Here is a 12979-nt window from a genome sequence, read left to right on the forward strand (position 1 = left end):
TGTGTGAAAACAAGTTTTCTCAATTACTTTTGCTCGCCTTCTCATGCTTGTGTTGCCCTAACTGGAGGGACAATCGCAGGCTTTTGTTACATGAAGGGCTCCAATGGAAACACAGTAGAGACAAGATGAGAAAATTGAAAAGGAATTGGTTTTGGGGTGTATATGTGTGCCTGTAATACTCACAGGGCTCTGGAGGTGTCGTCAAATTGTGTGTTTTCATGGGAGCAGCAGCAGAGATGTGAGCCTCTGCAGCAACATGAGCTGCCAGGAGAGAGGGGAACTCGCTAGTGCTGCTCTGAAGGGAGTCGCTGCTGTTTATGGGGGAGTCTGCTCTTTTAATCGGGTAATTCATTTGGTGTTATTGCTGTAAAAAGCTGGAGGGGCTGACGGTTTCTTACAGCTCAACCTCATCAATAATCCACTAAACACTAAATTATTCAGAGAACTGCGGACACAGGTGAGAGGATATTACAGCTGTTGAACTTCACCAGCTGTGTCACCTCATGTTCAAGAGATTGCACTCCCAAACTTTCTGCTTGTCTGTTCTTACCTGTGCTGACCATTTGTGGCTGACCTAAGGATATAGAGTAAATCTTCCAACATAAAAAGTATAATTTTACAATCATAAGCTGCACTGTGGACCGATTTTTTTTTTTTGCATTATGAACTGAATCTGCAACATTTAAAATCCTTTTAAGTCCATTTTCAGAGACTAAATGTTTAATTCTGTCGCTAAAACTATACTGCTAGATCGATAAGTTTATTAAGACAGAAAGAAAATGACTGTTAACTCACAAGATTTGTGGTTTTAAAAGCCCCAAATATTTCAGCTACCTGCAGCTGTTCAACATCCACCAGCAGGCAGAGCAGCTATTAAATCTGCCTGTGAGTGCGTGTGTGAGCTGAATATGATGAAGTGCTTCACTGTCAGAGGGTTACTTACAGCCGTGTCGTCCCAGGAGAGTTTGTGGTGTGACTCTGGCAGAGCAGCGCAGTGACCCCTGTGATGGCCGGCTGAGGGACAGAGGCCGGCGCTCGCTGTGTTGGAGAACAAACCTCTCAGTGGTCGGTTAAACTAATCACCACGGGGACCTGCAACTATTGCTTCTTACAGGCCTGCATCCCCCACTGCTAAAAGAAGTGTGACACAGAAATGAATGGTCTTCATTTTGCTGCAGTTTGAGCCCCACACAATGCAAATGCAGCTAACAAGCAGGCGGGCTGGCTGCTCCGAATGTGAGCCTCTGATGGCCAAACTGGCCAAAGTCCCATCTTTCTGCCTGGTTGTGTTTCTCTTTCTCTTATTGCTTCTCTTATCTCATTGTCATTGACACACCATTATCCTTTTTATTGTTGTGTTCCAGCACATATTGGATTCATCTGTCTCATGTTGGGTGCATGTTGTACAAAAACTTTCATCCATTCCATTTTTTAAAAATCTTTTTAAGTCTTCGCTGAGGCTGTTAGGTAAAGTTATGTCATGTCCCTTGTTGTTTTGTGTAGTGTTTTTCTTTGTCTATTTCTGGGTAATTCTTGGAAGAATTGTTTGCTATCCTTGACTAGTATCCTTGAAACCATCCTTGAATGAACATGTTTAAATATTAGATTTGTTTGTTTGAGTCTTGTCTGTGATTTTCTGACAAACATTCCTGAAAACATTAATGACGCACTGTTTCACAGAAAGCAAACATGATGTTTTCAGACTTCAACACACTCACATTTATTTGGACATGTTTTTGGTGTTTTTGGTATTTAAACTCAAAAGCAGGAAAAATTATCACAGCGCCATGCTGTCAATGAAAGAAAATGTAACCTCTATGACTTCTCTTTGTATTCAATACCTACAGTTACACCGTGAGGCTTTATTTAGCATTTTGTCCTTTTTGCTCACTTCACCTTCATAAATCTGAGAGGTTTCTGAGTGCTAACCACATTTTGTATTTATGTATGACTAGGAGAGTTGCACTGGTTTTACCTTTCTGCTGACAGAGTCACTAAGAGGTAAAAGTTGTTTATTAAGGTAAAAGAAAAGTATGAATAATGTTCAAGTTGTTGAGGTTCTCATATATCATCTTTGTTGTAATGACCAACAAATCACTGTTGAGAACTGATACTAAGTTTGTTTAAACAAAAGCAGCTCTGAAGCCTACCTCTTGTTTTCCTAACATTGTCTTTAGAGAGACTTGATAGGGCTCATTAGATTTTAAGATTTTTCTTTTCATTTTTTTAAAGGCTAGTAAAGCTGTATTCTTAATGTATTCAGGCCATGTAGTCATGTGGACAGACACAGGGACGTGTCAGCAGTAAATCTTTGTAGTGTTGGATTTAATAAATGCACTCATGCATTTAAGAATGCGATAAATGTGTTAAACACATTGACATTCTCACAGAGAAGTGTGTTTTTATGTGCCCTGCTATTGATTTTCAGTGAAAGTCCTCTTAGGAATGTCAAAGCGTTATACTTTTCAGATAGAATAAATTGATATGCTTGCCATGTGCCTGCAAACATTTCCAGTTCACAGCAAGGAGAATCTTATCACGGTGCCTGACTTTGTCAACACTATTAAATTTGGAGCGAGTCAGAGATTAATAACTTCCACGTAAGGAGAAAATAGGAAGAGGCACAGGCTTGGGAGCATACAGAGAGATTAATGAGTGTCAAAAACAATGAATTTTCCATTAGATGGTAGAGTGGCATGCATTTCTTGTTTGGTCTTCCCCGTTTCCTCGTCAGATAAGAGCTTGTTCAAGGATCACCAAGGAATGACTTATTTCTTATAGATAAACATTTTGTCCTTTCTGCAGACTCCAGATTAACACCGACCTATTTTTAAGGCAGAAATATGACTTCTTTTTTTTAACCACAAGGCTTCATTCCATTCTCAACTGTGGGCTTTGTAATGAGCAAAATGATCACTATCCTTATTGGACATTTGGCCAAGCCTGGTTTAATGGTATTTCTATGTGCAAAATGTTCCACATGGATGATGGTTACTGAGAAAAAATGCAGATTGCTGGATGGCCTTTCACCTGCAGTTTACCTAATACTGCAGATACCAAAAAGTACATACATACAAAACATTCTCTAACACACACACACACACACACACACACACACACACACACACACACACACACACACACACACACACACACACACACACACACACACACACACACACACACACACACTGACACAGCCTTGCCTCTCAAATAGCCTTCTCGGCAAACATGTCATTATTGTTATGATGGATGCCCAGCTGTTCTCAAATATCAGCAGTGTGGAAACACACGAGCGCAGCAGTGATGAGCTTGTTGAATACAGACGCAACTTACAGCATCACAAAAGCTGTAAGAAGGGAGAATTTATCCTGAAAGTCAAACGAATGAGGTGAGCACAGTGTGAGCAGTGTCTCACACCCAGCTGGAAGGACACAGTCTTCCGTTAGTCTGTTCGGCATTCTTACAATGGACAGGATGTGTCAGCGCTCGATGCATTTGTAAAGTAGAGAGGGAAGAGAGGTAAATACTACAAGAGGAGCTTATTTCTCGAGGAGCTAAGAAGTGCTCTTGTCAATCAACCTCTGTGTCATCATGAAGCCGCACACTGTGTGACAACCAGTCAGTGCAGATTCGGTCAATGCGTCTTCACTAAAGCCTCCTGTGCTGCCCCAAGTTCACCTCCATCTTCATCTATTTTTATTACCGAGGGGACAAAACAAGACATAAAAACGTGGTGAAAACAAGAATGTATAATGCAGCGGTCCAGTTAAAAATAGCCTTTTCAACAGTTTCCCCTTTAAGCAGAAAGTACAGCTTATGTGCTGAGACACAAAATAATGCATGCAATCCGTTTTTTAAAGTGTGAGAAGTAAACAATCTGATCCTGTGAGCAAATTCTGATCTCAAGATTCCCTGAGAAATCAGTTTTAAAACAAATCCTCAAATATAGACGTTACCTGACAAGTTCTCACAGGAAACCAGCAGTGGTCTACCTTCAGGGGTTCTTCACCACTTTTACTATTATGTGGATGTGTGCGTCTGGGGAAAATGTCTTCTATTAAAACACCGTTTAAAACTGTCCTGTCTGGTGTGTGTGTTTGTCTGTTTGATTTCCTTCCTCTTATTCCTTACAGTACATACTTGATCTATGAATTTGGAATTTCCTCCTGCTGTTTAAGTTGAGTCCTGACGAAACACCGTTGAAGGGAGGTGCCCACTTGATAAACCCTGGGGGTGTATTGGCTCTTGCCTATCTACTGTCAGAGTTGAGTTGCCTGGGCCATTATTTAAACTTCATGTGGAAAGGTTGAGAGTATCAGCATTGTTGATAGGTGGAGCTCACATGCACCTTGGTCTGTTGAAGTGTGAAGTGCTGTTTGGGTTGTTGTGGCCTCTGAAGGCCATGTGGTAGGTTTGTTAAGTTGTTAGTAGGCCAAACGCATTGGGACAAGGTCGCTGTGAGTGTGTGTGTGTATGGGAAGGGTTCCTCACTGAGCACTAATCCTTCTTAATAGGGCACTAGTATCTCGTGTTTATTTTTAAATTAACATTAACCTTGGCTTCACTCTGTGTTTAACTATCGTCTCCTTGAGGAGAGTCCTGTGTTTGTTGACCGAGCCACTGCTCCAGACTGCTGCTGTGTCGAGCATATTCACAGACCTTTATATCACCCACCCTGACCTCTGCCCTTGCCACAGAGATTTTTGCGTACACCTTTCAAAAAACAATGACATTTTTCAGTTTTTTAAACATTTGCTATACTGTCTTTGTGCTTTTAATCAAAAAATTGGGTTTCATTGAAAAAAATCATCAAATGCTGTTTGATTGAAGTCCTAACTTTTAGGAAAATGAGTTGCAAAAGAACACACATGACTTATACATTATCATCATTGTGGACTGTCTCAGATTGTACTGTACCCTTTTAAAAAGAAGTCAGTACCATAATCTTCCATCAATGTAACTCAGATATTTCTGTTTCCCACATTTGAAATCTTAATCTCTTTTATCTTACTGGTGCTTTTTTTTTTAGACTCTTTCAAACACAGACATGGTGTGTTCTGTTTTCCGGGCTGTAAGGTGCTCTGCTTGGGTTGACAACACACTTCTTCTTCTTCTGATCAGCATTCACTGCTGATGTAGGAGGTTATGCAATGAGTCCTTTTCAAAAATCGGGAGGCTTACCAGCAAATCGAGTGTTAATCTCTTCTAGTCTGAAGCCTCTGGTAACAATGTTCTGTCCTCATTACACATAGCTAAGTGTCTGTACCTGAAAGGCAGCTAAGCACCTTCTTTTATGTAACCACAAACAAAGCGCCTGCCTCTCCACTGATGATGAAAAGAAATTGTTTACCAATCTGCCATGTTTCCCAGAGTTAGCGTGTCATTTGCACAGAGGGTGAAAGTTGAAAGTTGTTGAGCAGAAATCTTCCCAGGAACTGTCAGACAGATTAGCCCGTATGGAGAGAGGTGTGCAAATGTTGCTGCCATTAACATCTTTATAGCGCGTTTGATTTTGATTTCCTGCTAATCTTTTTGCTAAATTTAACTTCACAATGTAGAATGACGATGAAAGAAACGATTAGACATGAAAACCCATGACACAGTAATAAATTCAAGCAAGGACAAGACAAACATGCATATAGATAATCAGATAGCATGTGGACTTGTATTTTACCATCTTTACTTTAAAGTGTTATATATACTGGTAGTGTCTTTTCACCATGCTTTACTGGAGAAAGTCAACTGAACTACTGCAGACAACATTTGCAGGTTAGGTTGAATGGAAGATCAAAAAGCTACTTATAGATTAGACACATCTTATTTTAAATTAGACTTGTTAAATCTGTCTGTGGCTGACGTAATTCAAAGAGATGTGAGCATCAAGCTAACAAACAAGGAGTTACATCATCGACCTTCTGTGAGAAAATTAGATGATAGCCAGTGATTCATTTTTTACTTGTTGGATTTCCCTGAGCTTTGATATATTTGTAATCATGTTTTTTTTCTTGTTCCATTGTAATGTTGTGATGATGTTGTGTTCTAACATAAATGTCATGACAGGTTTGTGGTACATAATAATACTGACTTATACAACTTACCTATGTACATTTACTCGTCTATTCCTGTCACCATGTGTAGAGCAAATAATCCTCATGCTATCAATGTTCTCCTTCATACCTGTCTAACCTGCTGTTTCCTTGCTCTACCCCCTCATGCTATCAGTGGCTGGGACAAAAAGCAAAGCGAAAGGTGAGTTATTGCCTCCATTTTCTTGCTACATGATTTATGTTGCACACAGTTTCCAATAAACAATGTTTGGATCGCCCTTTTATCTCCCCCTAGAGCCCAGGAAGCATTAGCATACCCTGCCGGCTGCAAAGATTTCTGGGCTTTTTTAACCCCGATTTCTCCAGGAGAGGTTTTCTGAACCTCATAGCCTCTTTCTCCATCTTAACCTGCTGCACGTTTGTATAGATTCACATGTTCACACGAGGGAGCTGCCCGCCTCACCCACTCATGTTCCCCCTGTATTTGGCCACTGTGCAGCTCCACTAGAGCAGCCGGGGGTTGTTCCTGGTTCAAGGACGACTCAGCGGTAGATGAGACAGAAGAGTGTTTTCTCATTTGCTTCCAACCCAGATTTTCCCAGAAATACTGTGCATTCAAAAGGGAGATCATAAGCCTTCTTTTTTTTCTTTATTTTACGATACAAACACGTTCATTAGTCCCACTTGGGGCAATTTGTTTGAAGAAGCTTGTACATAAAACACGATGACATTAAAAAAACAGACAAATAAATGATACAAAGGAGCTGATTGTGGAATAGAATGAAAAAAAAAAAATTGATAGATAAACTTCGTATCAAAGTTAAAATGATTCCATCAGGGAAATGTGTTCAAATGTACCAACGCCCTGGTGGCTACATAAAACATTTCTTGCAAAAACAATTCAATAAAAGGCAAAAAAGTTGCTTTGTGGGCAATTTCTTTCTTTCAAAAAGACTTCGTATCTCATTGATTCATTCTGCGTCTCAGTATAAGGCTTTGTCCTGTTTGTGTAGGTATTCACTTCATTGTCATTGAAGCTGATCTGTTGCCTAATCATGTTTCATTTTCAGATTCATTATGCACTGAGCACATAAATCCAGCACTTAGGTGTCTTGCTGCTCTCAAATTTTATATATACTGTACATATATATATATATATATATATATATATATATATATGTATATATTCTATTATTGCTCATCCTTTGCTGACATATACAATTGTAGCATCATAACATTGATACCATGTGTCAGTGCTGTTATTGGTGGATTCTGTATCAACTTTATTTTCTTGTTGTTCCAGCTTTTTGTTGTTGTTGTTGTACAGCTAACACTTTTAAATCTAAGTGCTTTTATCTTTCTTTTCTTGAATCATGAAATCTAGCCTCCTAACATGCTAACATTCAAAACTCATGCTTCATTTAAGCAAGTGTTTCTTCATGCTCTGTTTGTTTGTTTGTTTGTTTGTTTGTTTGGCTTCACCGTTTTCTTTGCACATGTTTTCAACCAAACCCACTAATGAAGTTAATGTTCATGAATGAACACCGAGGTCCCCCCCCCCCTTCCTCCCTTTCCCCCTTTTTAAAATGCAGTGTTTTCTAATTACAGAAGTAATTAGGGGCCTAGTTTTTAATTAACAGAAGTTACACATTCAGCATCTGTACCTCTGGAATCTGGTTCAACATTGCAAAGCCCTTTTCAACAGCACTTTTAGCAGACTAATTACGGTTAATAACTTTTATTAATAACAACCAAGATAATGAATGTAACTGCATGTATCGGTCTTGAATATTGATTAACTGTTTTGACAGCTTTTCTATTGCACGCTGATAACTGCTATGCAATTTGTAGTGTAATTGTTGAACAAAATGTGAGGAGTAGAGGCCAGAATAATAATTATTTGGCAGTTAGAAACCATACCTTTGCATTCATTAACATTGATCATATGAGCAGATGTATTTGCCCCCTGCAGACTCACATGAGTGTACTGAATGTTTAGACCACTGTCAGTGCAGAGGAAAGCAGTATCATTTCTATTAGTGCATACACTGCGTAAAGAGAGTACAATGAGGGTCAAATGCATCACGAGACAACATTTCATGGCTGTGTTTTTACTAGAAGAAGCACTACATCGGTATAGGGGGTTTATTTATGGCTAAGCAGATGGGCAGAGGTAAAACATGAAGCTGCAATAATAAGGCTGCTTTTACAGATCTGTTATGTAACTGTTGTGAAGGGCATATTCAGGCAGGTGGAATGTGAATTTAACAGCATTTCAAATAAAGTGTTTCTGCTAGAGGTTATGTTTCATTTAAAGAGGGATGAGCGAAGATTCTCAGTATGATAACGTTTTATTGAACATCTAAAAGAGCAAAATATTTCTGACCACGTTATTCTGTGGGCTTTATGGAGACGGACGATGAATGCTTAAATCTCACAGGAAAGTCTTTGAAAGGGATATTTGAAGAGCGTATGGTAACTTGTCTTATTGATCCCACCTCTTGGTTTGTGGAAACTTTGTATGAAATCCATACTTGTGGTTATTTTGGAAATATGCGATCAGAAGCGTGATCCTCTATCGTTCCATAAATAAAGCCTTTTTCGGTCAGTGAGCAGGCATCTAGAGTTGCCATTTATTTGTAACTCTGTAGACTTTGTATTCTTGATATAAAGCCAGATTTTATTTCTGCGTACAAGGAGCAGGATTTGGCAAAAGTCTGTCTTGTACGGCACATCAGTTGAACATGTCATTTTCTCTTTCACCTGGAGACAGTACAGTATTTCTGACCCACTTTCTGAAGCTGATGTATTGCCACTTCCCTCTTCCGTTTTTCCTTTCCCTGCACAGCAAAAAAAAAAAAACACGGCAAAGAGTTCCCCCAGCTGGGATATGTATTGCCAGAACCCAACCCCCCCCCCCCCCCCCCCCCTCCTCTCCCTCCCCCACTGTGGCAAATCACAGGGGAGGACAGCGCTCAGTACCACCTCTGAGTCGAGGGAGGTTCACTTTTGCTCAGGTGCTACTCTGTAACAGGCACCAAATGTCCTTTTTGATGGAGGGTAAAGCTGACAGACAGCTCACTCCGTCTTGGTTATTTCCTTTCTAACAGTCTGCATCTGGCTCTGTAGCAGCTCAATCAACTGACTGCATCATTTAAGATCAAACTATCAGTACCCACTATGAATACAATGCAGAGGTCATGTGGTGTGGGGGGGTCATTTCAACACGTGCATTGTGCCTGTCTGATCTGCTGTGAACTGTTTTGGTTTACAGCTAATAAAAGCATTAGAAAAGTACTTTAACTCCAGTGCAGACATGGCACATACAGGAGGATGTGTCCTGAAATGTTCCAAAAACTCAGAGTCTTATCTGATTTGGTAACAACCACCAGAAGCCTTTTGAACCTGAAACATCGTTCAGATAAAAACTGCAGCTGGATTGTGTCTGAATCCACTTTTGTTCATGAGTGACCTCTGCTCATTGTCTGATCCAGCCTCTGTGCATTTGTTCTTGATTGCCAGATGCGGATGGTGTGCAGACGAGAGTGACAGGGAGTACATTACTAATCTGGGCAGAAGTAATCACAGCCTTTGCTTTTACCATAATTACATATGGATTTTCTATGACTGGATGAATTGCGTATTGGAAGGCCTGCATACTAAGATTTCAAATGTTCCCTTTTGATTTAGAATTGCGACATTATCTAAAGCTGACTGTGCTCAAAGCAGGAGTTGCACGGTTCTCGAACATGGATCATTTTAGACAGGTAATTTACAGATTAGCTTCAGTTAATGGATCAGATTTAGTGCTAATTAGCTGCTGCCCTTAAATAGTTGCTTAAATCTCTCCAATCAACCAGGCTGATAGCTTCTAAAAAGGCCCAGCATATTGAGTGCCTCGGATCAGCAGGGTTGCCATAAACATAAGAGCAGCTCTGTTGACGTTGACCCACGGGGCTTATATTACGCCGTCAGAGTAAATGATTGTTTTCGGTGACTGGAATGACCTTTCAGTCATTAAAGAAATGAATTACATGAAATACGTTTTTTGCCCATGTTTTCCTCTGAAGACTTTTCAGAAAAGGCCGTTCTAGGTGAAAACAATCAGATATTATGAGGTTACTGCACGGGCCAATTTATAAAGCAACATGTCTTATCGATTTTAATAACCATTCAAGTATTTCCTTTATCAACACCTCCAGTTAAAGGCAGTAAAGTAATGTGTCAGTACAGGAGGCATGTTATTTTCAGTTATTATGCAAATGACATGTGAGGTAAGATTAATCATGCTGTTGCATTTCTATATTCTTTCTTTAATGTGTCTTTTACTTGTATATAGTTTACAAACTAAATTAGATGTTTGAGTGTTTGAATTAAAGCCTGTAGCTTTCTCTTTAATGAAAGGTCTTTGTATCATTTATGTTAAGATGAACTCGTAGATTTCATCACTTTTACATAATTTCCTCGCTCTCTCTACTCACACAAACTTCCATCACATGCTCCAAGTAAATAGGCAATTAGGACCAGCTACTAACAAAGCTGTTTCACTCTCAAGACTATTCAGAAATTGCGACAGAAAGTAACCACTGAAGGGCTCTGCATGCATTAGTATGCTGCATACAGGCTACATCTAGGCTCAATTTTCAGAAGTGGTCCTCTTTGGACTCCAGTGAATGGAACATGTTGTTTACATGATATACTTCAAAGAGAGTGCTGGTGCACAGCAACATACAGTATGGAATATTAATGTGCGGAAAAATTCACAGCTCTGAAATCTTTTTGTAACCAGCAGATAAGCCACGAGCAGAGCAGCGACTAAAAACAGACACTGTTCTTGTTTTTGAAAAGTTTGTCTACCATATGATTCATGTACTTACTTTGATACTTCACTAGATTTTCAAACATAAGATTCCCTACAGACTCTAAATGGACAAATGTAAGAAGATTAATAAAGAATGCACGGCTCAGTTTGGTAGATTTCTTGAACCAGTGACCTGTTAAAGAATTGACAATGGTTAGTATTTCAGTTGTCCTGCACAGAAGGCTCAGCATTAATCGAGTCTGCTTCACTCCCTTTGAAGGAGCAGTGTTGTTAGTTTTGGCAGGTAGACCACATAAATGGTATACCAGGCAATAATATCAATACTACGCGGGAGAATCATGTGACAGGCAGCCATTATCTGGATAGCCAGGGACAGACACTCTCTGTCCTTAGTGTTGGACTTTCAGAGCTGCTGCAGCAAATTTAGATTGAAAACTACTCCGTTAAAATCCTTTTTTTTTTGATTGCATGTTTACCTAGGCTGTCAAACGATACACTTTCTAAACCACCAGTACTTGATGAATTTCAATAGTTAATCAGGATTAACTATTGAAAACCGTTTTTTTCGATATGTGGATACTACTTTGTACTTGTCAACTGAGCTGTCCGGAAGCTATTCAAATATTGCGGCTGCGTCATTTTTTTTCCATCACAGGCTACGGTGGGACAAAATAGTACGTAATAATGTGATTAAAATAATGAATGCGTCAATTTCAGACCTAAATTTCACTAACTGTCTTAAATGTTCACAGACTTTTATTGTACTTCTAATGTATCCCCTTAGGTATTTATATAAAGAGAGAGAGACTTGTATTTCAGTTTTATAATATCCACTGCTCAAATATGTCAACTGTCTTTGACAGTGTCTGTATCTGAGCCACCTCAAACACACACATATAAAATCACCAACAAACACAAACTAGCTGGCAAACTAAACCATAACAAATGGCCTATTGCCTGGCAGCTCGAGGTCTAAAGCTACGTACCACCGACATTTCTCTCATTCATACGTTCTGCTAGCCGCCATTTGGTGAAGGTGCAAATAAGGAAAAAAAAGCCCTGAAGTTGGGGAATTGGCTTGTTGCTCTGCTTTCCATGTGAGATGTGCATTCACCTGACAAAGATTTCAAACTACCAGAAATAAATATGAACCGGTCAGAAACAGCTGATCAGGCCATGATCCATACTCGTGCCCCCCTTTACACTGCACGACAAACAACATGTGATTGAGCTGATATTCAGGCCGGCTTCAAAATAAGTCACAAAAATTCGGGTCAGATATGGCCTCAATTTGCACAGTGTATGCCCAGCCTTAGTATGAGAGGTTTTTCTAAGAGAGGGGCACACACATCACAGAGCATCATCTTAGATTCAAACATGAAGCTAAGAAATTCTGTAATTTTATGTGCTTTAGCATACTGTTGGAACACACTGATACCATCACAACACTAATGTCTAACAATGCCCTGTTATTGATATTGTATCAAGGTGTAGGGCTCAGGGGATCTCCTGTAGTTTTGTTCTTTCGTTTATTTCATGTCAGTGAGTAATTGTTAAGTTCAAAGGACGAAGAGCAACGTGCATCCAAAGTACAGTGACTTGACCTACTGTAGCATGTTGACATCAGGTGTTACATCTTAACCTCCTCTTCAGGTGAGCTAGTGATGTGTAATTGCAACAGAACCAGTTTGATTAATTTCAGACAAAAGAAACAACAAACACTATGATAAAGCTGACAAACTAACCTCCTATAAAGTAAAACATTAATTTAAACGCAGTGGATCCTGTAAAAAAAAACAGCACTGCTGAAATGATGCCACACCAGTAGTGCTCTTTACAAACATTTAATTTCCAAGAACATTCTGGATTGAAGCTTACAAATGTAGGGCTGGAGGTGGGTTTGATTGGAACAGACTCACCTACAGTAAATGTCATTAAACCTTCAAAACACTTTTGTTGTAATGTGAAGACAAAAAGGATTGAAACATCATGAAATGTGCGTGCATACCGGTTATAATTGGACAACTGAGCATAATTGGGAAGCTGCTAATAAACTGGATCTGAATTTGTCTCATGCTCAGTTTTCACAGTTCCCTCTGCTCACTCT

At 39.5% G+C, this 12979-nt stretch overlaps 1 protein-coding gene across 3 annotated transcripts in view; it reads left to right on the forward strand.

The window, feature by feature from the left end:
• Positions 1-12979, forward strand: part of LOC132980698 (cell adhesion molecule 2-like) — a 142146-nt gene that overhangs the window by 84920 nt on the left and 44247 nt on the right. For 2 of the 3 annotated variants that reach the window (XM_061046972.1, XM_061046973.1), the window contains exon 2: positions 6226-6252. The exons of the other annotated variant lie outside the window; for it this stretch is intronic. In XM_061046972.1, the coding sequence (XP_060902955.1) occupies positions 6226-6252 (27 nt within the window). The remainder of the gene's footprint in view (positions 1-6225; positions 6253-12979) is intronic. 3 annotated transcript variants of the gene reach the window in all.

This window comes from Labrus mixtus, chromosome 9, assembly GCF_963584025.1.
Source record: "Labrus mixtus chromosome 9, fLabMix1.1, whole genome shotgun sequence".
NCBI classification, from domain to species: domain Eukaryota; kingdom Metazoa; phylum Chordata; class Actinopteri; order Labriformes; family Labridae; genus Labrus; species Labrus mixtus.